The sequence below is a fragment of the Neolamprologus multifasciatus genome, chromosome 7 (genome assembly GCF_963576455.1).
Source record: "Neolamprologus multifasciatus chromosome 7, fNeoMul1.2, whole genome shotgun sequence".
Lineage (NCBI taxonomy): Eukaryota > Metazoa > Chordata > Actinopteri > Cichliformes > Cichlidae > Neolamprologus > Neolamprologus multifasciatus.
Genome location: NC_140445.1, coordinates 5,459,427 through 5,484,361, shown reverse-complemented (window position 1 = coordinate 5,484,361; position 24,935 = coordinate 5,459,427). Strand labels below are relative to the sequence as shown.

Below are 24,935 nucleotides of genomic sequence, written 5' to 3'. Positions count from 1 at the left end.
TGCACTGTCCACTTCCTGCTGTGACGAAACCAATTTCCCACGTGTGGGACTAATAAAGGTTATCTTATCTTATCTTATCTTATCTTATCTTATCTTATCTTAACGCTTAAAAAAATCCCTCTCTTTATTTATTTATGTAATATTTATTTATTTATTCAGTAGAACTAAGTGTTGTGGCAACAACAACAACAACAACAAAAAGCACCTTCACACTTTTAACCCCTGAGTTTGGTACACACGTCGTCTCTTTTTATGACACATCCTCTGGTGATTAATAAATGAACAGGACCGCCTTTTATGTGTTTCTGTTCAGGCTTAAATCGGTTTAAAGTTTGGATGCTCGCAATGAGGAAATAGCATCTCCCCCCAAATGCTTTAAATCAAACGTTTACGTGCCTGTTTTGAAATGTAAGGAGCAGAAAGTACAGATATTTGTTTAAAAATGCAGGGAGTACAAGTAAAAAGTAGAAAAAAACTACTCAAGTAAAGAACAGATATCTGAAAATTGTACTTAAGTACAGTACCAAAATATTTGTGCTTTGTTACTTATCACCTCTGGAAACAATACAATTATATACAATAGACTATCAGGATGAGGCTTCCTTGCCATTTTAAAATATGTGATTGCAGACAGCCTGGGCAGCTTTAAAGCGGACTTAATGTCTATCACAGAGTCACTGCCATTCTATTGGGCTCTGGCACTGTCTTTATTATGTTTCATGCAGAGTCTTTCCCAGTGTATATTTGAGGATGAAGACCACTCTATTTTACAATTTTTTATGTGATCGTCTTACTTAGAGAGACTTTAAACAGGCACCAGTTGGAAGTGAGTGCTGTTCATGCTTGAAAACCCCCCAATGTGGCTGAATTAAAATAATTATGCAAAGAGGAGTTGACCAAAATTCCTCCACAGTGATGTGAAAGACTCGTTGCTAGTTATTGCAAACACTTGACTGCAGTTCTTGTTTCCAAGGGTGACACAAGCAGTTATTAGGTTCAGGGGTCAGTTACAGTTTTACTCTGACGTGGAAGTCTTGTAAACGGTATAACAGCCGTGTGTACTGATGTGAGAACATGTTTTGAGTGCTGTTTTTCATTTTGGCAGTGAGTCTGTGTGTGGAGTTTTGTGTGTGGAGTTTTGACAAAGCAGTTTTTGTTTTGAGAAACTGAGCCACAATTTCTGGAAAATTATTTTAACTTTTGAGGCGAAAAAAGAAACAGACAAAATATATTTTTTCTTAAAAAAAAGATGTAGACTTCTACCTCCGGACTCTTCTCTGTGGACGGCAGGTGGCGCTCTCGGGTATCACCACTCTGTGTTTTGTTCCGGTAGCGCTTCCGGGTTCTAATGTTTACATCTGGGAGCAGCTACAAAACACACAGTTTGTTTTCCCGGCTAATGAAAACCTTCTTGCACGTTAAGAACAGCATGTTTTCCAAGTGCTAGGATCTGTGCACAGTCACGGTAGGCCCTCCACGACGAGTGCTGTAATTATTATGTCACGTGTGTTGTGTTTTAACACGTCAGCTAACAAATGTAGCAGGCTCACTCATGCTAACCAGCTAACGCTAGTTCAATTAATCTGTAAACAAAATCATGTTGGAGTGTAAAAACAATATCCGGGACCATTGTCACGGTTTTTGTTTTATCGGAGGCTTAAATCAAAGGTGCTACGGCTTGATTGGCATTGGTGTCCTGTTAACTTTATCCATGGAGGGAGTTCCTGTGTCATCAATGTTAAAGATTTCTTAGAAAAAAAGATTAAATGTACAGGTGGACTGATTATGGTCTTTAAAGTAAAACGAAGGTTTCGGAGAAGATTAAATGAGGTTTAAAAAAATGTTGTATTTATTATACAGCTGTTTTTTTATGAGGGAAAAAACCTCGTTCTGCTCCATGGACTCACCGACCACTTCATTAGGTATAGCTGGTCGTTGACAGATATGTAATCAGCCAATCACGTGGCAGCAACATAGTACATTTAGGCATGTAGACATGGCCAAGAGGACGTTCAAACTGAGCATCAGTGACATGGCTGTTGGCGGCAGATCGGCTGGTCTGAGTATTTCAGAAATTGTTGGATTTTTCCACAGAACCATTGCTAAAGTTTACAGAGAATGGTTCAAAAAAGTGAAAATATTAAGTGAACAGCAGTTCTCCAGGTGAAAACACCTTATGTCAGATGTCAGAAGAGATTGGCCAGACTGCTTCAGGCTGATAGTAACTCAAACACCCACTCGCTACAGCCAAAGTATGCAGAAAAGCATCTCTGAACGTTGAAGCAGATGGGCTATAGCAGCAGAAGAGGCTACAATTTGTACAGGCTCACTAGAACTGGACAACAGAGGAGTGAAAAAACATTTCCTGGTCTGAATTTGACATAGAAAAACATGAAAATCATGCCTCTGTCCTACTTTGTATCAAAAGTTCAGGCTGCTGGTGATGGCGTAAAGGTGTAGGAGATATTTTCTTGGCACACTTTGTGCCCCTTAATAGCAGCTGAATATCACTGAAATACCACAGCCTACCTGAGTATTTCTGCTGACCATGTCCATTTCTTTATGACCATAGTGAATGCATCTTCTGATGCCTGCTTCTGATAGGATAATGCACCATGTCACAAAGCTCAAATGATCTCATATTAGTTTCTTGAACTGGACTAAAATTACATCCACAGTCACAGAGTACTTTTGGGACGTGGTGGAACAGTAGATTCACATGATGGGTATGTAGCCAACAGTCTGCAGCAACTGTGTGATGGTTGCATGTCAGTATGAACCAAAATCTCTGAGTAAAGTTTCCAGCACCTTGTTGAATCTATAGCAAGAAGAATTATGGCAACTGAAGGACAAAGAGGTCCAACCTGCTACTAACATGGTGTACTTAATAATAATAAAATAATAAAGTGCTTGGTGAGTGTATGTACACGTTGATCCACGCTTCCTGCCTCCTTCCTCCTTGTTTGAATGATGGCAACATTTCATAAGTTTTTACATTTTACAATTGGTTCTGGTTCTAAATGAAACTTTGGAGCAACATAATAAACAGGATTGATCAATTTGTAGTTAAAGTAAATAGTTTGCGGTACCTTACTTGACAGAACGTATTAATTTTTCTGTTGTTGGCCATAACAAAATGTAATTTCATCTTTAGTAAATAAAATCTCATTAAAAATGGGAAATGGGTTAAATATTTCTATCACAATCCTGATGATTTTGCTTTTTTAGAAAGCCAAAACTCTTTGGCGAGCACAAAATATGCACAAAAACCCCTGATATGTATCTGTGGTTGTGTTTAAATGGAGCTAAAACTCAGAAATGCTAAATATTTTAAATATTTTATTGTTTATTACACTGACACAGGCAGCCTTCACGAAATCAGCTGCTGACAAAAATAACAATAAATGATGAAGAAGAAAAGTAGACACACAAGGTCTTCTGAGACGCCGCAAAAGCTCAGCAGGACGCCGATGCCAGTGGACGTCCCCAGTGAGAGGAGGTCACGTGGAAACAGAGGGCGACCTCGGAAGACTGCCGCTGTAACCGCAGACAGTTTCTACCTGAATGACTGTGCAACAGAAAAGACCACCGATGCAGACTTCAATGTGACGACAGTTGAAGACGCCCAGAAACATCCAGAGACTAAGTCCAGATCTTCAGGTTAGTGGCTCACTACACCCGTTTTAAACACAGAAAGTTGAGGTTAGTGTAAGCTATTGTTGGATATTTGTCATGTGATTCTCTATTTAACATAGCAAAGCCAGTGCAGAAAAAACAATGTTACGGGCCTCTAATCAGAGGTCGATCCTGTGTGTTTGGCACAAACCAAGTAAAATAGAGTATTCTGTATATTTCTCTGTTAATGTGGACACTAGTAAATTGTATTATTGGAGCACTGTAAGATGAAATCAAGTTGTGATGCCCCCTCAGGTAGACTCTCTGCTGCTGTCTGCCGGCTTTGTCACGGGAAGTTTTCTCCGCGCAGCTTGCGGCACGCCTTCAACAAATGGCCTCGGGATTCCCTCAGTATCGTAGACGAGGAGTCAGACGCCGTGGCCCAGTCACCGCTTCTGTTCCACACAGACTTCCAAAGGCTGGTCGGGGTCCAGGTGGACCGTGACCCTCGGCTGTCGGAATTTATTTGCAAGAAATGCCATGCAAAGTTTTACAAGTGCCAAAGCATCCTGATCCGGTTTCTGCAGAGAGTCAATCTCCCGCCTGTGGGGAAGGAGAACCTGAAAAATCAGTGAGTCAATAAAAGAACAAATATATCTACCTGAGGGTGACTGTAAAGTGTTTTTACTGCAGAAAAACATGGGGAAGTGTTTGTGTCTGTTTCAGGAAGAATGCAAAGGGTCCGGAGTCCTCTGTAAACCATTGCTCATCAAGTAAGTAAAACATTACTTCCTCACGCCATCTTGCTGAAGTTCCATAAGTTGAACTGTTCTAACAGGCTCTTCTGTTTTCTTCAGCTCCCTCATCCTTTACCTCAGACACAAAGTGCCTCCACAGTCTGGTGTCCTGGGCTCATCACCACGGAGAGGCCTGCCGCTCCTGCCCCGACCTGAAGGAGGTGCTGGAGGGCCAGTGCCTGGGCGCCATTAAGGCTGTTTGGGGCTGCGTCGATGGTCACAGATACATCATGGACACTCACCGAAGCGCTACCTCCAACCAGTGCTCGAGCGACAGAGCATTAGGGAGTGGGAGGGGTGATGGAGCGATGTCAGAGGAGGAGGAACAAGACGGCGAGGAAGACGAAGAGGAGCAATCCGGCGGGAACGGAATGACCTCGTCGAGAAGTACTAGTACTGTGGTTCAGCGCAGTCTACCCGCAGCAACGGCTCAGACGCAGAGCTCGGCGCCTGATGACTGGACGGGCGACAACGAAGGTGGGAATGCTTACAGTCGTAACACTGGGACTACCGGTGTATCAGCCCTCTTCAGTTGTTTCAAGATGTTTTATGTTGTACAATAAAAGACTCGCACAAGATCAGAGATAAAACCCCAACAATCAGATAATCACTGTGCTCAGTGATGGGCAGCCACCTCCTTTTGATGTGTAGGAGCAGCAGCTTTACTCTGAGCACCTCCCGGATGGCTGAACTTCTCACCCGATCTAAGGGAGAGGCCAGTCACCCTTCAGGGGAAGCTCATTTCTGCTACTTGTATCCGCAATCTCATTCTTTCGGTCACTACCCACAGCTCGTGACCATAGGTGAGGGTGGGACGTAGATTGAGCTTCGTTTTTACATTCAGCTCTCTCTTCACCACAAGGCTGAAGAGGCTGAGGAGTATGATCCCCCTATAGTTGGAACACAACCTCCGCTCCCCCTTCTTAAAACTGGGGACCACCAGCTCGGTCAGGAGTTTTTTTAACTCCCTCAGTGACCTCGCCCTCGGAGATAGGTGAGTCGTCCCCCTTGTCCCCAGACTCTGCTTCCTCCATGGAAGACGTGCCAGTGGGATTAAGGAGGTCCTAGAAGTATTCCTTCCAGCACTCGACAATGTTCTCAGTCAAAGTCAGCAGCGCTCCATCAGCACTATACACAGCGCAGGTAGAGCACTGCTTTGTTTGTTTGTTTTTATGTTTGTTTTTAAATGCCTCCACAGTCTTGCCCCACCTTACCTCTCTGAGCTTCTTCATCCCCACATACCCTGTCGGTCTGTCAGGTCAGCTGACCAGCTGCTCCTGGAGGTACCAAGATCCAGGAGGAAGCTCAGAGTTTGTGGCTCTCTATTGTGGCTCCAAAATTATGGAATAATTTGCCCATGCACGTTAGAGAGGCCCCTTCACTGTCCACTTTTAAATCACGTCTTAAAACCCACTTTTATTCCTTGGCTTTTAACCTCAGCGAGACTTAGTTTCTCTTTTAATTGAAGTAGTTATTTAGTGATTTCACTCTTCTTTTATTTGGTTTTTACTTATATCTTATGTAATTTTATTTTACAGTTCCAATGTACAGCACTTTGTGTCAGCTGTGGTTGTTTTAAAGTGCTTTATAAATAAAGTTGATGATGATGATGATGCTTTCCCCTCCTGAGTCGCCTGACGGTTCACCAGAATCTCTTCGAGGCAGTCCAAAAGTCTTTTTCCGCAGCCTCGCTGAACTCCTCCCACACTCAAAGTTTTCCTTCATCCACTGCTCGAGCTGTGTTCCGCTTGGCCTGTCGGTAAATGTCCCACAAGCTAACCAAGCCTGATAGGACTCCTTCTTCAGCCTCATGGCTCCCTTCGCCTCTGGTGTCCACCATTTGGTTCGGGGATTACCACCACAACAGGCACCAACCACCTTGCAGCCGCAGCTGAGTGCAACAGCTGAACATGGTCCATTCAATTCAATTTAATTTTATTTATATAGCACCAAATCATACCAACAGTTGCCTCGAGGCGCATGTGGACTCAGTGTCCCCAGTCTCCCACGGGATGCTGTTGATCTTGCAGACCATCTGCACTTAAATGTTCATATTTTTTATTTTCATCAAATAAAAATATATGATTGACTCACATCAGCATGTCTGAATATCATGAGTGTTTCCAGGAAGATAAAATATTAAAGATGTGTATTCATTTTTGGAGACTCGAGACTGATGTGCACAGACATCCCAGCTGAAATATAGAAAATACTTTTTCTTCTTCTGCACATACTTAAACCCACGTTAAGACCTCATCATTGCTCAGATTAACATTTTCTTCTTCTCCTCTCTCCTTCAGATTACACAGGTCACGAGGAGGCCTTGTCTCCTGCTCCGGGTCAGCTGGAGGACAGAACTGCTGGCAGTGATCTTTCTGACAGGTCGGTCCCACAGTTCATATTTACTGGTGGTTTGGCAATTATTAGAAATTGAAATGTTTTAAATGTTGTGTTTGTGTGTGTCCAGGGTCATCTCTGAAGATGAGTTTGATGAGGGTAGAAAAGGAGGGCTGTCTGATGAGGAGTTTGAGCCATACTCGGAGAAGAGGTGGGTGCAAATAGAAAAGACCTGCTATGGTGAAGTAGTGTAGATCAGCCTGTGAATGTAACACAATAATGGCCGATGTAGATTTGATTAGTTTAGTGTCAAGTGTTCAGCAGCTGTGCAGGCTGTTATTATGAAGCCTCTAAGTATGGGTCTCCATGGATATAAAAGCAGCATGTAAAGAATCACAAGTCTTTAAAAGGTTTGCTGACTGGCCACAGTCACAGTTACACTCTGACAATAAAGGGTAAAAGAAAAAAAACCCTTTACTACAGTAAAAATTAGAAGCCTGTGCCTGCTACCACACAGCTGCTCTATAATGAACCTCAGCTGTGCACAAACATCAGGGCAACAGGCTCATGTTTCCTGGTTGAGCTGTTAATTTGCTCTTTGGATGAGACAGTGAGCATCTTTGCAGTTACAGAATATGTTCCATGTCTTTCTCTCATAAGCTGAATTTATTTTCCCCTTATCCTTCTAGAGCCCACAGGGTCAACGTCCCAAACAAGAGAAGAAAAAGCTCAAAGGCCCCAGAGGAGCCCAAAATCAGAAAGAAGCCTGGACCCAAGCCAGGCTGGAAGAATAAGTTCAAACCTAAGGGGTACGTGATGCAGCTTCCATTAACCCTTTAAAGCCGGTCAGAGCGGACACGCTCTGTTTTGCGTAACTGTTTTTAAATCCCGGTAGCTCTGCAACCGTGTAAGCTAGCGCAATAATGTTTTTTGCATATGAAACCTGAGGAGTTGTACTTACATCTTATGTCATCAGCTTGTCCTCGGTCACAGTTTCCTTCCACATATAGCTTTGCAAAAACTGCATAAAAAGCACTTACAGGAACACAAACATAATATTCCAGAAACACGCTTTGCCGATCCGATCAGCTGTTTGTAACACTTCCTACGTCCATCAGCGCGAACTTTTGCATTATAATATTTATTTTCGTTTTTCCTGCAGTATATAAAAATTGGTGTATTTCAAAAATAAAACTATGAAGACACTTAAAATAAATTTCCTGTTGTTAGAAACTATTTTGTGCAACTTTTTTGTATTTACAGTTTTGAGGAATAAACCTCTTAAATTTCTCTAACTAGAAATATATGTTAAAAAAAACAAAAATGATTTTCAATTTTTTTTGTAGTTTATTGCACTTTTTTGCAATTTATGTAATTACTATGCACTTAATGCATACATATTATTAAAATCTGGGCTATAATGGTTGTATTGATGTATAACAACTTGAAATGCTCCCAAAAATGGCTCCACAGCATGTAAACATATAATATAAGCTCTGGCGGACTTGGTTCTATGGTAGGTCTTAAAGGGTTAAGGTCATTTTCAGCTTGGGTGTAGTTTATTCTTTGCTTCAGTTAACGTTAGTCAGTTTATTTTTAGAAGAAATGCAGATTAACAATCTGTGTGTTTCTTTTTCAAAGGGAGGAGCTCCCCAACATCTACAAGTGTCCATATCAGGGTTGTACGGCTGTTTACAGAGCTCCCGATGGTCTCAAGGTCAGAATTCACTGCTCACTGTTAAATGAAGCCACCTTCAGTTGTGCATGTTTCCGTGCACTAGTTTTGATCTCCTGTATGAATAATCTTGGCTTGCTTTTCTTTAAAAACTTGGGATAGCGGTCTCAGGTGACTGGAGAAATGTTTCTTTATTAAATATTGTTTAACTGTTTTCAGCAAGTTGAAACAATTCCTGAACATAGCGCTGTCAGAGGTCTGTTTACTGCTAACTATAAAGTGAAATGAATTTAATATGTATGAATGAAATAATAACAGATGAGATTGATTGTTGCAGATTGGTGATAGTATCAGAGATGAACATTCTCTAATGTTAAAACAACAACAAAGAATAATAATGAGTTATTTCCATTTAAAATGAATTGTCCTTGACTGCAAAGCAGTTAAAACCATCTGTATATACGATTGATTGTGTTGCTGTTTGCTGACTTTTTAGAAACACATCAAGGAACATCACGAGGAGGTGAGGGAGCGACCGTGCCCTCACCCTGGCTGCAACAAGGTTTTCATGATCGACCGCTACCTGCAGCGGCATGTCAAGCTCATCCACACAGGTGAGATGTCAGGTTTGACTGACTTTCTGGCTTTCCAGCTTTGAGTGAGAAATAATTCTTTATAGCTGTTTTTATGCACGCTTTTCACATTTAGGCTGTTTCTGAAGAATGATACACGAATCTAAAAGTTTCCTCAGACACGTGGAACGCAGTACTGATGTTAGAAAGGCTACGTTCACACTGCAGGTCTTAATGCTCAATTCCGATTTTTTGATCAAATCCGATTTTTTTGTCTGCTCGTTCACACTACGAATAAAATGCGACAGCAAACGCGCTCTAGTGTGAACGCTCAAAGCGGCCCGCATGCGCAAAAGAAGACGTCACACACAACGCGCTCTGTTTAGACCCAGAGCAACAGTATTGTTTGACTGATGGCCTTAATATAAAGACTTCGGAAGTTATTTTGTTATTTACATAATAATGTAGATAACCTAATAATTATCCTTGTTGCTGTTTTAGAGGAGCGGTGCTTCAAAGGATAGTTGCAGATTTCTGTCAGAATCTGCAGATTATACAGAACAAATAAAATGTTCACGTTTCTCCAACGTTGTCTTCCCAACAGTTTCACTGACATCTACACTTGTTGACCAGGAAGCGTTCACGATGTCTTCTCCAGTGCTGATAATTGGCGTCTGTCTTGTGTCGGTGACGTAAAAGACGGATTTAATGCGACTTGACCGTTCAAACAGCAGTCGCTTTCTGAAACATCGGATATGTATCGGATTCAGTACCACATACGAAAGTGACCCAGATCGGATTTGAAAATATCGGATTTGTGCCGTTCACACTGTCATACCATGATCGGATATGGGTCGCATAGGGTCAAAAAAATCGGACTTGATGCGCTTTCGCCTGCAGTGTGAACGTAGCCTAAATCAGTCATTTCCATTTCTAAGCACTTATTGTTAGCATTGCATAAATTAATGTTTATAAAGATGTTTTTTTACCTTACTTTAATGTCTGAATTTGTGGCTCGTGCTCGTCGTGTCTGTGTGCTTCCAGAGGAGAGGAATTACATTTGTGACCAGTGCGGTCAAACCTTCAAACAAAGAAAACACCTATCAGTTCACCAGATGAGGCATTCGGGGGCCAAGCCACTACAGTAAGTCCTTTAACATTTTTGTAGCTCATGAGCCGTCAAACTCTTTTGGTGGCTTCAGATTGATTTTACAAATCTTTAATTGCTTCCTGTTTTCATCACACAACCACAGAATATGCTTTCAACTGAACAAGTCATATATACCATCAAATGTATGCACATAGATTTATGTATCTCCAAGTTGGGAGATCATCTTGCTCCGGTGCATCCTGCTGACAGACGGTCATACTGGGATCAAGAGTTTAATAGCCAAGTCAAAGTTTCAGCCTATTTATTTCTCCCCCTCAAATTCAGGGATTTGGAAAACATCGATAGAACAACGAGATCAGTAAATACACTTTTTGACTGATATCAGAAAACGGGTTTTTCTGGAACAATTTTATATGCAGAATATGTATGGAAAGTGATGAGCTCGGAGCCTAGAGACCAAAGTCGTCTTCTGTTATTGGAAATAAATCTTTGAAACGAGACTTCGAAAAGTCAAAATAAAATAGAGAAAAATAGTGGCACAATAACTGAGCCCTGAGGAACTCCATAAGTGAACTGATAAGAGGACAAACAGAAATTCACTTTTTTTGAGAGAGCGAGAGGAATGAAACTAACCCATGTTTCCCAGTTTAAAAACCAGAACCCCAGACAGGAGAAATTATAAATGCTTTTGTTTTTTCCTCCTGTCAGATGTGAGGTTTGTGGCTTCCAATGTCGCCAGCGAGCATCACTGAAATACCACATGACCAAACACAAAGCCGAGGCCGACCTGGAGTTCGAGTGCTTGATGTGCAGCAAGCGTTTCGAGAAGGCCCACAACCTGAACGTGCACATGTCCATGGTGCACCCGCTGACACAGGCTGAGGCTCAGAGGGGCAGCGGGCAGCAGCAGACATACCCGGACCTACACACCATCACGCTGACCGGGGAGGTGGTTCAGCAAGAGCAAGACAGATGACAGAAGGAAGTCTTGATTCAAGGCAGAGATACTTGAACTGTGGCACAGGACCCAGAAACAAAACAGCAATGTAGCACGGAGTTTCATTTTAGCATCTGCAGTTGAGTTCATCCAGTGTTCCTTCACACTTAAGACTTTTCAGCCGATTTGTCGATGACACAGCAGAAAAGACATTAGGTAAGAGTTCAGTGTCAAAGCAATGTTTCTGTACATTGTGCAAATTAATATAACGATTCATGAGTTATATTGATCACCTGGTATTCTCTAACTGAGAGGCCAAAAGGACAAATCATCCATCTTCTGCAACAAACACATTGCTTCCTGTAACTGTTTCCAGAATAAAACGGATTGTTTATTTGCTTTTATTGTGAAACAGCAGCAGCAGCAGGTTCACCATTTATCATATTAAAAGTTAGTACAATTATGACTCTGTGAAATCTGAGGATAATAACTTGAAAAGAGAACGGTACGGTGGCCCTGAGAGCTCAACGCACTCATCACGCTGACTCTTGATAGATAAAACAACCAAAAATTACAAATACTGAAAAAGATGCTACCAAGTAGACCAGACTCCAACTAAAATACAGCTCAGTCATGATGGGTGTTACTGAAGCTGACCTTCTCACAGAAATATTAGAATATGAACTAAAATAAAATTTTACAGTAAGTTAAATCAGATGTTTTACACTGCTGCTCAGAGTCCGACAATAACTGATTTCGTAGGCTTTGTGAGTAATCAGCTGTTAAGACCACCGTGTTGTTAATCTTGAATACCTTCATTTAATATCTGACATTCACATTACTGACTGTGTAACCGGCTTAAATGCAGCTGTAATACTGAGACCTTCTCTTTGCCTGATCCAAGTAAAGCATCTGTATGTGCTGCAATTCCAGGAAGTTTTCTTATCGGCTCACTGCTTTTATTAAGTTATTACAAATCAAAGTCTTCTTTTGAATTGTAGCATTGAAAGGGCTTCAGATGTACATGTGTGTAAGAAAGCGTGTAATGTGTAAAAAAACAAGAAAAAAAACCCCCAGTGTGAATAAAACAGGTTTTCTTTTTACAAAGACGAGTCTGAACAGTGCAGTGTTTCAATGTGTTTCTGTTGGAGGGAGGGTTGGAATATTAGCGTGGAGAGATCTCGATTAGAGGAAGTCCATCTCTGGGCTGGAAGGCTCGAGCTGCACCGACAGCGCCGCTGCCAGCTCCGGGTCCAGTTCTGCACTCAAGGATTCCAGCTGGACCGAGAAAACCACAAGCAGATAGGCAGGACAGGAAGGAGATATGAAGGTGTGAGGCAGGTGTGAAAGAGGCAACGGGTAATATACAGGCTGATGCACCTTCTGCTCACCTGTCGGAGCTGCCCCGAAGAGAGTAAAGTCAGAGGCGTTTGCGAGATGGCTCTCAGAAGAAACTGCTTGGTGCGGCCAAGGATGTGGGAAGGCTCCGCCTACCAAAACAGATGATGAACGTGATTCCAGAGCAGTGAGCCAACTCCAATACTGCCATATGACCAGTTAGAAGTTAGAGTACAAACCACCAGCTGCTTCTTAGAGGATTCAGTGTCCGGTGATTGAGTGTCTCCTTCCAGGAAGAGCTGCAGCATGCTCAGGTAGCAGACGATGGCAGTATGGAGGAACCCTGGACAACGCACAGCTCTCTGTAGGAGCTCGGCGCTTTGCAGGAGCAGCAAACTGATTGGCCATGAACACAAGGAAATTTAGAAGGTACGACAGGTACAAATATTGATAAGAGGTGAGGTTGGAACTTCCATCTTGTCACGTTTGTGTGTTTTGGCCTTTAGTGCAGAGCAGCATTTAATTTATGTGGCATTCATGAATCAACCTAGCTGTTTGCAAGGCCCCACCTCCACTAAGCAGCTGCAACACTCACCTGCAGAAAGCCCACGGCATTAGTTTTGTAAAGTCATCTGACGTCACCATGGTAACCGACTGATAAATGCTTTGCTCTGGAATTGAGTGAAAAATAAAAAAGCAGCACATCAGTTCAACCACATCAAATTCAAATCAGATTTAAATGATGACCGGAGCGCCGAGCTGCTGTTCACCTTACCGCTGGACTTAAAGATGAGCAGCCAATCAGGAGAGTCCATCAACACAGCCAGGAGCTCTGTGCATAAAGCCCGGCCTTCTTCATAGCTCCTCTCCTAGAGGAAAAAAAAAAACCAATAACAAAAACAATACAGTCTTGTCTTTTCCTCTTCAATTTATTTTGCATTATTTTCCATTCATATCCGTTTCCTTCCTATCCCAGCTCTCATTGGTTGACGGGCAGGTGCTCACATGGACACAAATCCATAAAAAGAACTTTTATACACGCAGAATATCAAAAGCAGCACCAGGGTCCAGAGGTTGGGGTCAAGACTAGGGATGCAACGATACCAATTTCTTCAAACCGATACGATACCGACACTTGGATCTGAGTACTTGCCGATACAGAGTACAAAAACCGATACTTCTACCACACACACACACACACATTTATTTTATTCTCTGCTGATAAAAAATAAAATCTTAATAAAAATGACCACAAAAAAATTTCAAGTGAAAAATAAGCACTTCTGTTAAATTATTGCAGAGTCTCCACATTGTAATTTAACAAAATATCACTGAACTATTGGCACTGTCTCGAGCTTTCAGAATAATAAATAAACACTTCTGTTTGGAATAAAATAAATACAAATTAGGTTTGAGAAAAAAATAAACTTTTAAATTGTTGCAGAGTGTCCATATTGTAAACAAACAAACAAAATAACGAAAGTATTTGGCATTGATGAACTCCTCATCTGCCCGTGGATCATCAGTCCACTGCGCCGTTAAACCGAGGACTGACATCGCGCACACACTGCTTGTCTTTACCTCTTAAGAAAGTTTTGGCACCATTATCTCCCTGATGTGTGGGCGGTTGGGAATTTCATATCGCAGCTCGAGTATGTTGAGGAGACGGTGCAATCCTATGTTTTCCACGACTGGCAGTGGCTGGTCATCCAGAGCAATAAAACGAGTCAGAGCCTCTGTTATTTTAACTGCCCGTGGATTTTCTCTTGACTTTTTTTTTTATCGCTTTTCCAAAACCCGAGTTAAAGTTGGCTGTTCCGGTCCACACTGCTGACATTTTGTTTAGCCTAGCTACAGCCAGTGTTGCCAACTTAGCGACTTTGTCGCTATATTTAGCGAGTTTTCAGACCCCCTAGCGACTTTTTTTCTAAAAAAAAAAAAAAAGTCGCTAAAAAAAGACGTGAAAGACATTACAAAAAACAAATAATTGCTAAAAGAAATTGAATTTGTAGTTCTAAATAAATTCTAAATGCATTTAGGACGTTTTTTGCTCACTTTATGTCTCCTCCACGATGTTATTTCTCTCTCCAGCAACGTAGGTTACAATTACATTAGCATGACAAATTATGCAAATTAGGTGATGACGTCATTTAGCGACTTCTAGCGACTTTTAGGACAACCAATAGCGATTTTCCTTACTGAGGAGTTGGCAACACTAGCTACAGCAGCCTCCAGTTTCTCTTTTTTTTTATCTGGAGCTGCCAGTCTGACTCGTCTAACCCTGTGCCTGTTTAGCGCGGGATGTCCCCCTAGTGGCCAATCTAAAAAACTACAACAGAAATGACAAGCCACCCTCTGATTAATGAAATAAGTTAGTATCGGTTCATGGTATCGGTTAACTTTTACGAGTATGAGTACACACACATTTTACAGTATCGGTATCGGTGCATCCCTAGTCAAGACCATACTGCTAATAAAATACTGTTATCCTACAAATTGAAATAAAATAAGCAATTATCATATTTAAATTGCTAATGTTATGTTCATATAAGTTGTGCATGTCTTCACAGTCAGTTCCTGTGTTCCTGGACTGTTTCTGTGTAGGATTCGTGGAACAAAAACAGACTAGACAAATACCTTGGAAAGACCTGTTTCCACTCTGAGAACTTGTTTATGAGTGTGAATGTTGCACAGTTCTAAATTCCAGCGTTGTTGTTTAGGTGGTCAGTTACCTGAGGATATAGCAGTGTTGTCAGGTGGTCGTTAACGCACAGGAAAAGAAGGAAAACGAGCACCTGGAAGCAGAAACACAGCAGCATTTTTGAAAAAGTGACTGGAAGCTTTGGAGACCAAATAAGCAGGATGGAGATGAGCTCAGTCAGACAGTGAACCTCTCAGTGTCATACTTTTGTTCTACTCTACTTTTTATTCCCTTAATCAGAAGTTTAGATTTATATACCTTTCATCCACATTATTAGACTTTTATTATGTTCTATTATGTTGCAATCAAACTGCCTGTATGTGATCTGTATATAATAAATTTAAATATAGGAGCCAAATTAACAGCTGCTGAGAATGACTCCATAAAACCACCCAACGTTTTTTCAGAAAGGGCAGCAGCTGCAAGTCTTTTGTTGCTGTTGATTGGCTAACTTTGGATGCTCTGTTCAAAAGAGGACAGTGGATTTGTCTTATTAAACAAACCCTTTCAGCTTCTCCCACTTCTTTTAAGCCAGCTTTCGTCTGAGTGGCTGGTGGTGGGTGGAGCTTCTGAAGAATTCACAGTCTTTTGCCCATTAGATAGAATTAGATGGTGCACTAACTGTGAAAAAATGGACAGCATGTAGAATTAGTTTCATGCTCTTACCTGTCTGTATTTGGAGTCTCTGTCTGGTCGCAGGAAATTCAAAGCAGCTTTGAAGCTCGGCTTGTTTGCCTCACAGCCTCGCCAGACACGATGAAGGCTGGCCGCCAGCAGCAGGGCTGCAGCTGGAGGCATCTGCAGCAGCTGGCCTTTCTCCAAACTGCAGAGCAGATAGAAAGAAAAACTTTAACATGTAGGGTTCACCAAGATAATTAGACACTTTTGAGAACTATTAGAACCAAAGGAGGATTCATTTAATATGTTTCACCATAAGTGCAGCAACAAGCATTTATGTCTGCATCACATTTGCAGGACTACTCTGCACTAATGCAGCCACAACAAACCCCATGAAGCTCATGAAGGTGGCTGATACGAAGAAAAGTGTGCAAAGCTGTTACAGATATCAAGGCAGTCTAAGATGTGAACATATGTCATGTGACTGTGAGCAGCTGTGAGGAGGTGTACATAATTTGCTGACAGTGGTTCATGAAGGAGGCGTTACCTGCAGGCCCAGTGCTGACATTCTGCGAGGAGCTGCAGCTGCTCCGGCAGCGTCTGTTCATCACACAGACGACGCCACAGTGACAAGAGGACCGGACGGAGACGCTGCCACCAGTGCTGCACACGGACACACAACAAAGACGCTATATTACTGTCATGTCTCTACACAACATCGTAGGCTTCACACAGGCTCTAATAGATCACTGATCTGTGATTCCAGTGATAAACAGACAGTACCACTGTGGAGATCAACAAAACAGGACATTGCACGCTGATCTGAGACCAGGCTTTGTTGACTTCATATCTTGGTTGTCCACAACGTACACTGGCACCTAACAGACCCTGGAGAGGAAGCACAACTCTCAATAATCTCACAAGCTCACCTAAAGATACAAACTGTATAAACTTTAGATTTCAGAAAGATTCTTACTCTCAGGAAGTGTGCAGTTATCTTGCAGGACAGCACGCCTGCTGGAGAACACGCTTTCCTCTAGTGCACGAACAGAGGGGAGCATAAAAAGTACTTTTTCCAGCCAAACATGTAAATCAGATTAATAAGAGACATTAAATGAGCTGCTCACCTGATGCTGGTTGATGTGTTCTATTAGCTTGTTGCAGCTCAGTGTTGTTCCCCCTCCATCAGTGTTTACTTTAATCAACAACACAGCTGGAAGAGCCAGGAGCACTCTGACACACACACAAACAGCAATTCAGCGGATTAACAATCGCAATGAGCCGACACATCACAGAACGAGTGTGCCAGCAATACCCCATCAGCCTTTTACAGCCCCTCCTTTGGCCACGCCCCTGCAATGCCTCCCTTCTCATATTTAACAGCGTACCTGTTCCATGCATGCAGCAAGCGCTGCAGGCTGACGTCAGTGCTGATGCTCTGTGAGGTCACTGTAGAGGAGCATCTCTGAAACAACACCTCAAACAGGAAGTCACCCACACCAGCTCTGCTGCCACGGCTGCCAGACCGCTCCATCATGTCCATCTCATACACAAGCTCCTGCACATACACAAGCACGTACGTGTTATTCACTAGTTTAACTCAAGTCACACAGACTGTACACTAATGAGTAAAAAACAACGTGGAAGCTGCTGTGCAACTTCTGTGTACGAGGGCTTTTATTTTTTCTGTTTTTACGTCTAAAAAAAGACAAACTTTACTACTACTGATATTTCTGCTTGTTCTGCAGAGTGAAGTGTGACACTTAAGGAGTTTTTACTCATTCTGTAGCCATTTTTCACAAACCCACGCTCTTTAATTTTCAGGGCTTTTTTTTAGTCATTGAGCATTCAGAATTTTTGTTGCATGTTTTTTAAATCAAATTAAAAAGCTAATTCTCTCAACAGGTGATCCCGGAGATAATTTTTTCCCCCCCTTTCTCACTGTCCCTCTCCCCTTCTGTTTTTCTTTTCCTTCCTCTTTCTTTCTCCCTTTCCTATCCCTCACTCATGTCTGTCCCGTCTGTAACAACTGAAAATAAAATAAAATAAATAATAAAAACAAAGGTCGATCAAATGGACCAATACGGCAATGCCATGATGATCCATTTGGCAAAGTAAATCCATTGGGTATCCTTGTTGGTCTTCAGACAATAATTCTGACGCCTAAAGAACCAAATGGGACAGGCAAAAAAAAAAAAAAAAAAAAAAAAAAAAAAAAAAATTAAAAGGCTAAGATTATATTATTTTATTATAAGTAAATGGCCTGTATTTATATAGCGCTTTACTAGTCCCTAAGGACCCCAAAGCGCTTTACATATCCAGTCATCCACACATTCACACACTGGTGATGGCAGCTACATTGTAGCCACAGCCACCCTGGGGCGCACTGACAGAGGCGAGGCTGCCGGACACTGGCGCCACCAGGCCCTCTGACCACCACCAGTAGGCAACGGGTGAAGTGTCTTGCCCAAGGACACAACGACGGAGACTGTCCAAGCCGGGGCTCGAACCGGCAACCTTCCAATTACAAGGCGAACTCCCAACTCTTGAGCCACGATCGCCCTGTGAGAATATATATATAAGAAGATCACTTCACTAAAATATTTTTCTTGATCACAAAATGTTTTGTGTGAAGTTGCTAGCTTTAATATAATATACCTCAATATAAACATTATTTTTACCACACTTTATTAACTATAATGTCTATACAGCCCATCCATATGCCATTGCTGCAGAAATGAGGGGAAAAGGAACTTTCAAAGTTGCGTATCATTTTTTTATAGTCATGAATACTTTTTAAAATTGTACTTTTTTTTTTGCCTGTCCCGTTTGGTTCTTTTGCCATCAGAATTATTGTCTAAAGGTGAAGAAAGATGCCCAACGGATTTACTTTACCAAATTGACCATCCCAGCCTTGCCGTAATGGTCTATTTGATTCCCCTTTTATTGTTTATTTTATTTATTTTTTTATTTTCACTTGCTAGATACGGGACAGACTTGAATGAGGAAAAGAAAAGAGAGAAAGGAAGAGGGGGAAAAAACAGCGGAGAAGAGGGACGGGGATAAAGTGCAAAAAAAAAGAAAAACAACTAAATAAGCAGACAAAAAAAAAATACATATATCAATCACCTGGATCACCTGTTGAGAAAGAAAAAAGAAAACAAGCAGAAGAAAACGAGAGCAATACAATAAACAACATCACAATTATCTATGGGAATATAACAGTAAATACTAAATATTAAACATTATTGTGCAGCACATTTTAAAATTTTACTTCCTGTTTCAGCAATTGATAAAACTGCAGAAACAATGATAAAAAATAGCATATAAAAGTCCAGATGGTGTTATTGATCTACAGCAGTTTGACTGTTATACAGAAACAAAGCAAAACCGACTTCTTTTTTTTCCCATATGTAATAATTTCTTAAATATTACATTAGATTCTTTTTTTTTTTTTTTTTTTACCAGGTTTATAATAAACAAGCTTTTCAGAGTGGTGCAGTTAGTGTACACGCACCTGGAGTCGGGACAGGATGTCTGGTAAGCAGGTTCCTCTTCCTGGCACTCTGTGCTGTTGTGCTTCCAGGCTCTGCCAACTGCTGACATCAAATATGCACACATGGACACAAATCCACAAACACAGTTTGTCAGGTTAACTGAACCTTTCCAGGCTCTAAAAGAGGTTTTTAAGTTACCACGAGCACTTTGCCTCTCCCACCGCGCCCTTCCTGACTTGAAGAAACATTTTTATTTGGGTTCTTGTCAAATATCTGACAGGTTCATTTTAAGGACTTTGCACATTAATGTTAACTACTAGTACCTTAACTGCTGGTCCATGATGGCATTAAGCAAATGAGAACAGAGGCTTTTCATGTCTCCTCCGCAGCCTCCCTGCTTCTCTGGATGAGTCAGGTAGAGCTCCATGCAGGCCCACTGCTGATACTCCTGACTGCAGAGAGGAACAAATAAATAAAAGGAACCCAAACAACTTTTTTTTTCCTTTAGAGGGGCAGGGAAAGAAATTTCATCACAGAAAGATGAAATTTTCACACTCAGAAAAAAACTGGTTCACCCGAAAGACAAAACTCCAAAACACAAACTTAACAATGTGGTGTTTGCTGTACAGTGTATTGAGGAATGCCTAGACCTCTACATTGGAGAGACCAAACAGCCACTTCACAAGCGCATGGCACAACATAGAAGAGCCACCTCCACGGGACAAGACTCAGCTGTCCATCTGCATTTAAAGGACAAAGGTCACTCTTTCGAGGATGCCAACTTTCACATTTTGGACAGAGAGGACAGATGGTTTGAAAGAGGAGTGAAAGAAGCATCTATGTCCACTGTGAGCGACCATTTTTGAACAGAGGCGGTGGTTTACGACACCAACTGTCTGCCATCTATAATCCAGTTTTGAGTTCCCTCCCCAGACACCTTAACGCCCACTCACATCCTGGGCCCTCTGACCTCAGGAATTCGCATGATAAGGTGGGGCCAGGTTTCACAATGAGCTCACCCAAAACTCTGGCTGATTGTGACCCACACCCAGTTCCACACCTTGGCTCAGGCGATTAGAGGATCATCAGGGGGTCCTTTTGTCCCTCTGTGGGGGGAAACTCCCACTAGGTTTAAATCTGGGACTCCCCACCATTTGACCTTAGAACTGAAGAAGCTTCTCGGATGAGAGGTGAAACGTCTTCAAGCAACTTAAAGAAGTCCAGACACTTTTCTTTGCAAGCTCCTTTGACCAGAGAAAGAAGTATTTCAGATTTTAAGTTAACCAATCTCTCCTTCAAAGTCCTCTTCTGCACCTCTAGACCACCACAGCTTCAGTATTTTTGCTTGGAAGTCCTCTGCACAAGTTCGAGGTCTGTGGTGAAACAGCTGATTTGCAACAGGATCATAAAATCTGCAGCACCGCTTCAACCGATCTGTACATGCATAAGGATTCATCCTGGAAGTGGAGGCTGGGCCAGCCTCCACTTTTTTTTATTTTAAGTGCAGAGTTTCTAAACTTTAGATTAAACTTTTTAAGATTTTATTTTCTAAACTCACACGGTGTGTTTGCCGTCTTACCGTTCAGCGTCAGGCAGGGCGTCCTCACTCCTCAGTACTCTCAGCTCATTCGCTAACCATTCTGAGAACAATAACTAGACAGACATAAGGAGACTTCATGATTATTACATCAATACAGCATGAATCATTTTCTACATGCACTCAAACACCTGTGCTCATTAATGCAAACAATGTTTGCACAGGTGTGTGTTTGATGGAGAAACAGGGGACCCAACACAGACCTGATACTGTGGTATCTGTCCGAGCTGTTGGAAGGCAGCGTTCCTCCACAGATGCCAGGCCGTCTTCCTCCAGGTGTTGTTGGAGTCAGTGATGCTGCTCCACAGCCCGGTCTGTTTCTCCTCCAGTTGTTCACTTAGCCCAGCATCAGCTACAGTCCCTCTGGCCTCAGGTAACAGTCGTGGGATGAGGTACAGAAGCTAAACACAAACACACGATAGTATAAGTAGTTTTAAGTAATGAAAGGAGGGAAGGCCCAGAAAGCTGGTTAAGACTGACGATACACAGAATGATGTAATAAAGGCAGGAGGTGTTTTTAATGAGTTTTAAGACTTTATTCTATATCGCACTTTGTTTATTCGGGCTGTTTGTTTGGCTTTATCGATTAAATAAAGGTGCAAATGCAAGCACTGAGCAAAGAAGTGGTTTGCACTGTGACTGTGCAGCGTCTGTCATGATATTTGCATTTGTTTCGCTTCTTTTTACACAATAAAATCAAAACTTTGCACCGCCCTCCTTTCATAGCCAAGGCCGAGCAAGTGTGCAGGAAACATAAGCTCATTAGAAACTATTTGATCACATGCTTTTATTTCAGCTTGTCAAAGGCAGGGTGCGAGGTAGTTCTGCGTTTCTGTTTTATTTTATTGCAAGTCTCAGTTTTGGACACATCTGTTTTCTAGATTTAGCCCTCAAATTTAACCCTGTGCTTAAAGGTGACCCATTATGCTCATTACCAGCTCCATGTTTTTATTGCTGTGCTGCACTAGAATTGCTTTGTGTTGGTTACAGTTAAAAGAAAAATTCCTTATTGGTCTCTTTTCTGTGACTTTGTGCAGCCCCTTAGGTCACACTCTGCCAGAAACCAGCTGCTTTACACCCATTAAGGCCACCTTTGACTCTTTACCCAGTGACAGCCTATAATGAATTATCATCAAAGCTCTTTTTCTGAAATGAGTGATTTCTGTCATATTTCATACCTGCTTATAGAACAAAATGTTCGGGTTTGCATCAGAAATTAGAGCGTGTACTTTATTCTAATAGCCATCAAACCACATCTTTATTGATATATACTGAGGTGTCAAAACTTGTCATTAAGGCTACTGGGCAAAGTCATCAAATGTCATCTTTATGGGGGAAAGAGTTAAGACAGCTTTCGTCTGATTGGCTCAGTGGGTGGGGCTTCTGTGCTCACAGTAAGAGCTGTGAGTCTAAAATGGGCAAATTAGGGATCTCTAATATTTAACAGTAAAAGTTCACATAGATTACTTTACATACACAGAAATCTTTAATTAAAAGTTTCCAAGAATATGAGCATTCAATTCAATTCAATTCAATTTTATTTATATAGCGCCAAATCACAACAAAAGTCGCCTCAAGGCGCTTCATAGATACAGAGAAAAACCCAACAATCATATGACCCCCTATGAGCAGCACTTTGGCGACAGTGGGAAGGAAAAACTCCCTTTTAACAGGAAGAAACCTCCGGCAGAACCAGGCTCAGGGAGGGGCGGGGCCATCTGCTGTGATTGGTTGGGGTCCACATTTGTCGCAGTATGTATATGACAGGAAATAAGAAAAAGCATAAGACAAACAAACGGCCACCAAGAAATTATTCTGGAAAGGTTTGCATAAATTCTGGAAAGAAAAGCAATAAGCAAACCTCATTACTTAATCACATGTCAAATAAAAAATGTTACCTTCTTATAGAGACTATGGGGGATACAGTCCTGCTGTTGAGGCAGTGAGTCCTCTCTGCAGATCCCATAACAGACAGCTGCTACACACAACCTGGACATCCACAATGAGCCAAATCACTATTACTGAACATATATTGTAGATGGAAAGATGTGGATTGTATGCATGGCCAATCCTTGTTAGTTACAGGTGCAGGGCATTATCATTAACAAAGGAATTAAAGATGATATCCACACACGTTAACCAGTAAACTTTCTCTGCTGTAGGCACATAAAGAGAGCATGCAATCATTAAAATGCTCCATTAAAAGTCAACATCCATGCATGGAAAGCCTCACCTGGCACAGAACAGCATGTTGGCGTGTGTGCTGCAGGACAGCGCTGAGCTCAGAGCCTCTTCAGCCGGCACTGGCTCAAGCCGAATGGGCGGCACCAACTGAACCAGAGGACCGCGAGACCCCGAGGAATACAGGTGGACCAGGAATGCTGCCAGGCCAAGTATATGGGCAGCATTCAGCGACAGCCACTTCATATAGAAGAATAAAAATACTTATTTTTTTTCTTAAGAATGAGAATAAAATTAAAAGTCCACGACACAAAGTGAAAGTCAGATATAGAGGGAATAAATGTGGGTTTATGCACCTGGTTGTGAAGCAGGTCCCAGAGTCTGTGCATGAGGCTGGAGAGGAGCTGTGTGTTACCAAGCAGAGCGCTCACAAACCTCGAGGCCCATGGGCTTTGTCTAAAGACGCAAACAATTAGAGCAGCAGCAATTAGTCGACTGAAAGGAAACTGATTAGGATGTAATTTGACGATCAAATATAACTTTAATTTATTGTTTTCTATAGCTCTTTATATAAGAAGACTCTGATTTACATCTTGCAGAGGTCAACTTTCACTTTACAGGCACTAGTTAATATTTTGACAACACAAAGGGACACATGTTGGTTTTATCACACCTTCAAATCAGTCAGAATCAGGATTCCAGATTCGGTGTTGATGATTCGAAACTATTTAGAAACTTGTTATCTGTTATTGCAAAGCTCTATTAAAGGCTTCGAGTCTGGCAAGGCTTTTAAAAAGAGCTCAGGATTATTTAAATATACGATTTGCAACTTTTCCTGAAAGTTCCTACTCACTTATTCGGAGGGTTTGATTTGGAAGAATTCAGCAAGCACTGGCAGAAGTTTCTTAGGATCATATTGACAACCTGAGAGAGAGTCAATAAAAAATGCATACTAGTTAGCACACACATACAGCGAGAGGGCTGCCGATTTATAGACTTTCATCAGTGCGTACTTTGACATGGAGCTCGGAGGATGGAGGAGCGTCAGTGTGAAGACTGATGACCTTTTGTCCAATCGGATCATCGGGACGACCAGGGAAGATAACACCGAGCGTGTGTGAGATCCTGGACAGCTGGGCCGACATGTCTGAGGACACGTGAGTGTTGAATAAACTGTGGAGGAACCTGAACGCCTCACACAGGCTAAGCCTTCATCAAAACTATTTTGTATACTTTTTCAAACGTACACATTGTTCAGTAGCTGAGCCTTTATAACAGACACTCTATTCCTGAGGGTCTTTGATTCACATACTGTGGCGCCATCTTGTGGTTCACAACACAACAAGCCAAAAGCAACAAACAAAACAAAAAACTCTTTATTAGAGTGAAAAAGGTGGAATAACGTGGGGCCTGCCTTCTGACTGACAAGTCGGGGCCCTTTGCACGGTGAGGCATCTGGAGGCTTCACAGTGAAACATTATTAACCAGTGGGCAACATTATTTTGGCTATGCCCATTTCTTATGTACAGAATGTGTACTTGTTGTTTAGCCCAGCGGTCCCCAACCCCCGGGCCTCGGACCGGTACCGGTCCGTGAGTTGTTTGGTACCGGGCCGCGAGAGTTGAGGCTCAGGTGTGAAATGTATAGTTTTCAGGGTTTTTATCGGTTTTCAGCGTTATTTTGTTATCGTTTTTATCGTTAACTCGGTTTTCCTGAGTCTTTTCACGTGTGTTATGAATAAATCTTATTTTTTTCGGTACCGGTACTAGTTTTATTTTGTTGTATTTATCCGCGACACCTTAAAGGCCGGTCCGTGAAAATATTGTCGGGCATAAACCGGTCCGTGGCGCAAAAAAGGTTGGGGACCTCTTCTTTTTAGCCCTCTTCTTTTTGTAAATCTGAAGTATTATATATAAGTGACCCTATAATTAGGGTCAAATTCGTTTAATTTGATGTTTA

At 41.8% G+C, this 24,935-nt stretch overlaps 2 protein-coding genes across 4 annotated transcripts in view; one reads left to right on the top strand and one right to left on the bottom strand.

The window, feature by feature from the left end:
* The first annotated feature begins 1,023 nt into the window (after positions 1-1,023).
* znf276 (zinc finger protein 276) lies at positions 1,024-12,151 on the top strand. Its single transcript, XM_085167261.1, has 12 exons — positions 1,024-1,465; positions 3,364-3,660; positions 3,931-4,246; positions 4,342-4,388; positions 4,473-4,889; positions 6,713-6,794; positions 6,880-6,960; positions 7,439-7,558; positions 8,391-8,466; positions 8,921-9,038; positions 10,041-10,140; positions 10,816-12,151. The coding sequence occupies exons 2-12, from the start codon at positions 3,405-3,407 to the stop codon at positions 11,081-11,083; spliced, it is 1,881 nt and encodes a 626-aa protein (XP_085023387.1). The 5' UTR covers positions 1,024-1,465; positions 3,364-3,404; the 3' UTR covers positions 11,084-12,151.
* The window catches only part of fanca (FA complementation group A), a 28,936-nt gene continuing 15,998 nt past the window's right edge, over positions 11,998-24,935 (bottom strand). For 2 of the 3 annotated variants that reach the window (XM_085167260.1, XM_085167258.1), the window contains exons 22-42: positions 23,990-24,123; positions 23,830-23,900; positions 23,333-23,432; positions 23,029-23,216; positions 22,694-22,784; positions 20,999-21,196; positions 20,778-20,851; positions 19,522-19,650; positions 19,219-19,300; positions 17,090-17,259; positions 16,829-16,934; positions 16,678-16,737; positions 16,485-16,589; positions 16,249-16,364; positions 15,750-15,906; positions 15,115-15,177; positions 13,158-13,251; positions 12,978-13,053; positions 12,622-12,778; positions 12,436-12,534; positions 11,998-12,322 (exon numbers count right to left, since the gene is read on the bottom strand). In XM_085167260.1, coding sequence (XP_085023386.1) covers positions 12,230-12,322; positions 12,436-12,534; positions 12,622-12,778; positions 12,978-13,053; positions 13,158-13,251; positions 15,115-15,177; positions 15,750-15,906; positions 16,249-16,364; positions 16,485-16,589; positions 16,678-16,737; positions 16,829-16,934; positions 17,090-17,259; positions 19,219-19,300; positions 19,522-19,650; positions 20,778-20,851; positions 20,999-21,196; positions 22,694-22,784; positions 23,029-23,216; positions 23,333-23,432; positions 23,830-23,900; positions 23,990-24,123 — 2,363 coding nt within the window. In that variant the 3' untranslated portion in view covers positions 11,998-12,229. The remainder of the gene's footprint in view (positions 12,323-12,435; positions 12,535-12,621; positions 12,779-12,977; positions 13,054-13,157; positions 13,252-15,114; positions 15,178-15,749; positions 15,907-16,248; positions 16,365-16,484; positions 16,590-16,677; positions 16,738-16,828; positions 16,935-17,089; positions 17,260-19,218; positions 19,301-19,521; positions 19,651-20,777; positions 20,852-20,998; positions 21,197-22,693; positions 22,785-23,028; positions 23,217-23,332; positions 23,433-23,829; positions 23,901-23,989; positions 24,124-24,935) is intronic. The other variant, XM_085167259.1, reaches the window with a different exon arrangement.

Bases quoted from the DNA above. Each gene is read 5' to 3' on its own strand.
- znf276 (XM_085167261.1), top strand. From the start codon at position 3,405: ATGATGAAGAAGAAAAGTAGACACACAAGGTCTTCTGAGACGCCGCAA. The intron at 3,661-3,930 runs GTTAGTGGCTCA...ATGCCCCCTCAG, and splicing joins GACTAAGTCCAGATCTTCAG to GTAGACTCTCTGCTGCTGTC. The intron at 8,467-8,920 runs GTCAGAATTCAC...CTGACTTTTTAG, and splicing joins GAGCTCCCGATGGTCTCAAG to AAACACATCAAGGAACATCA.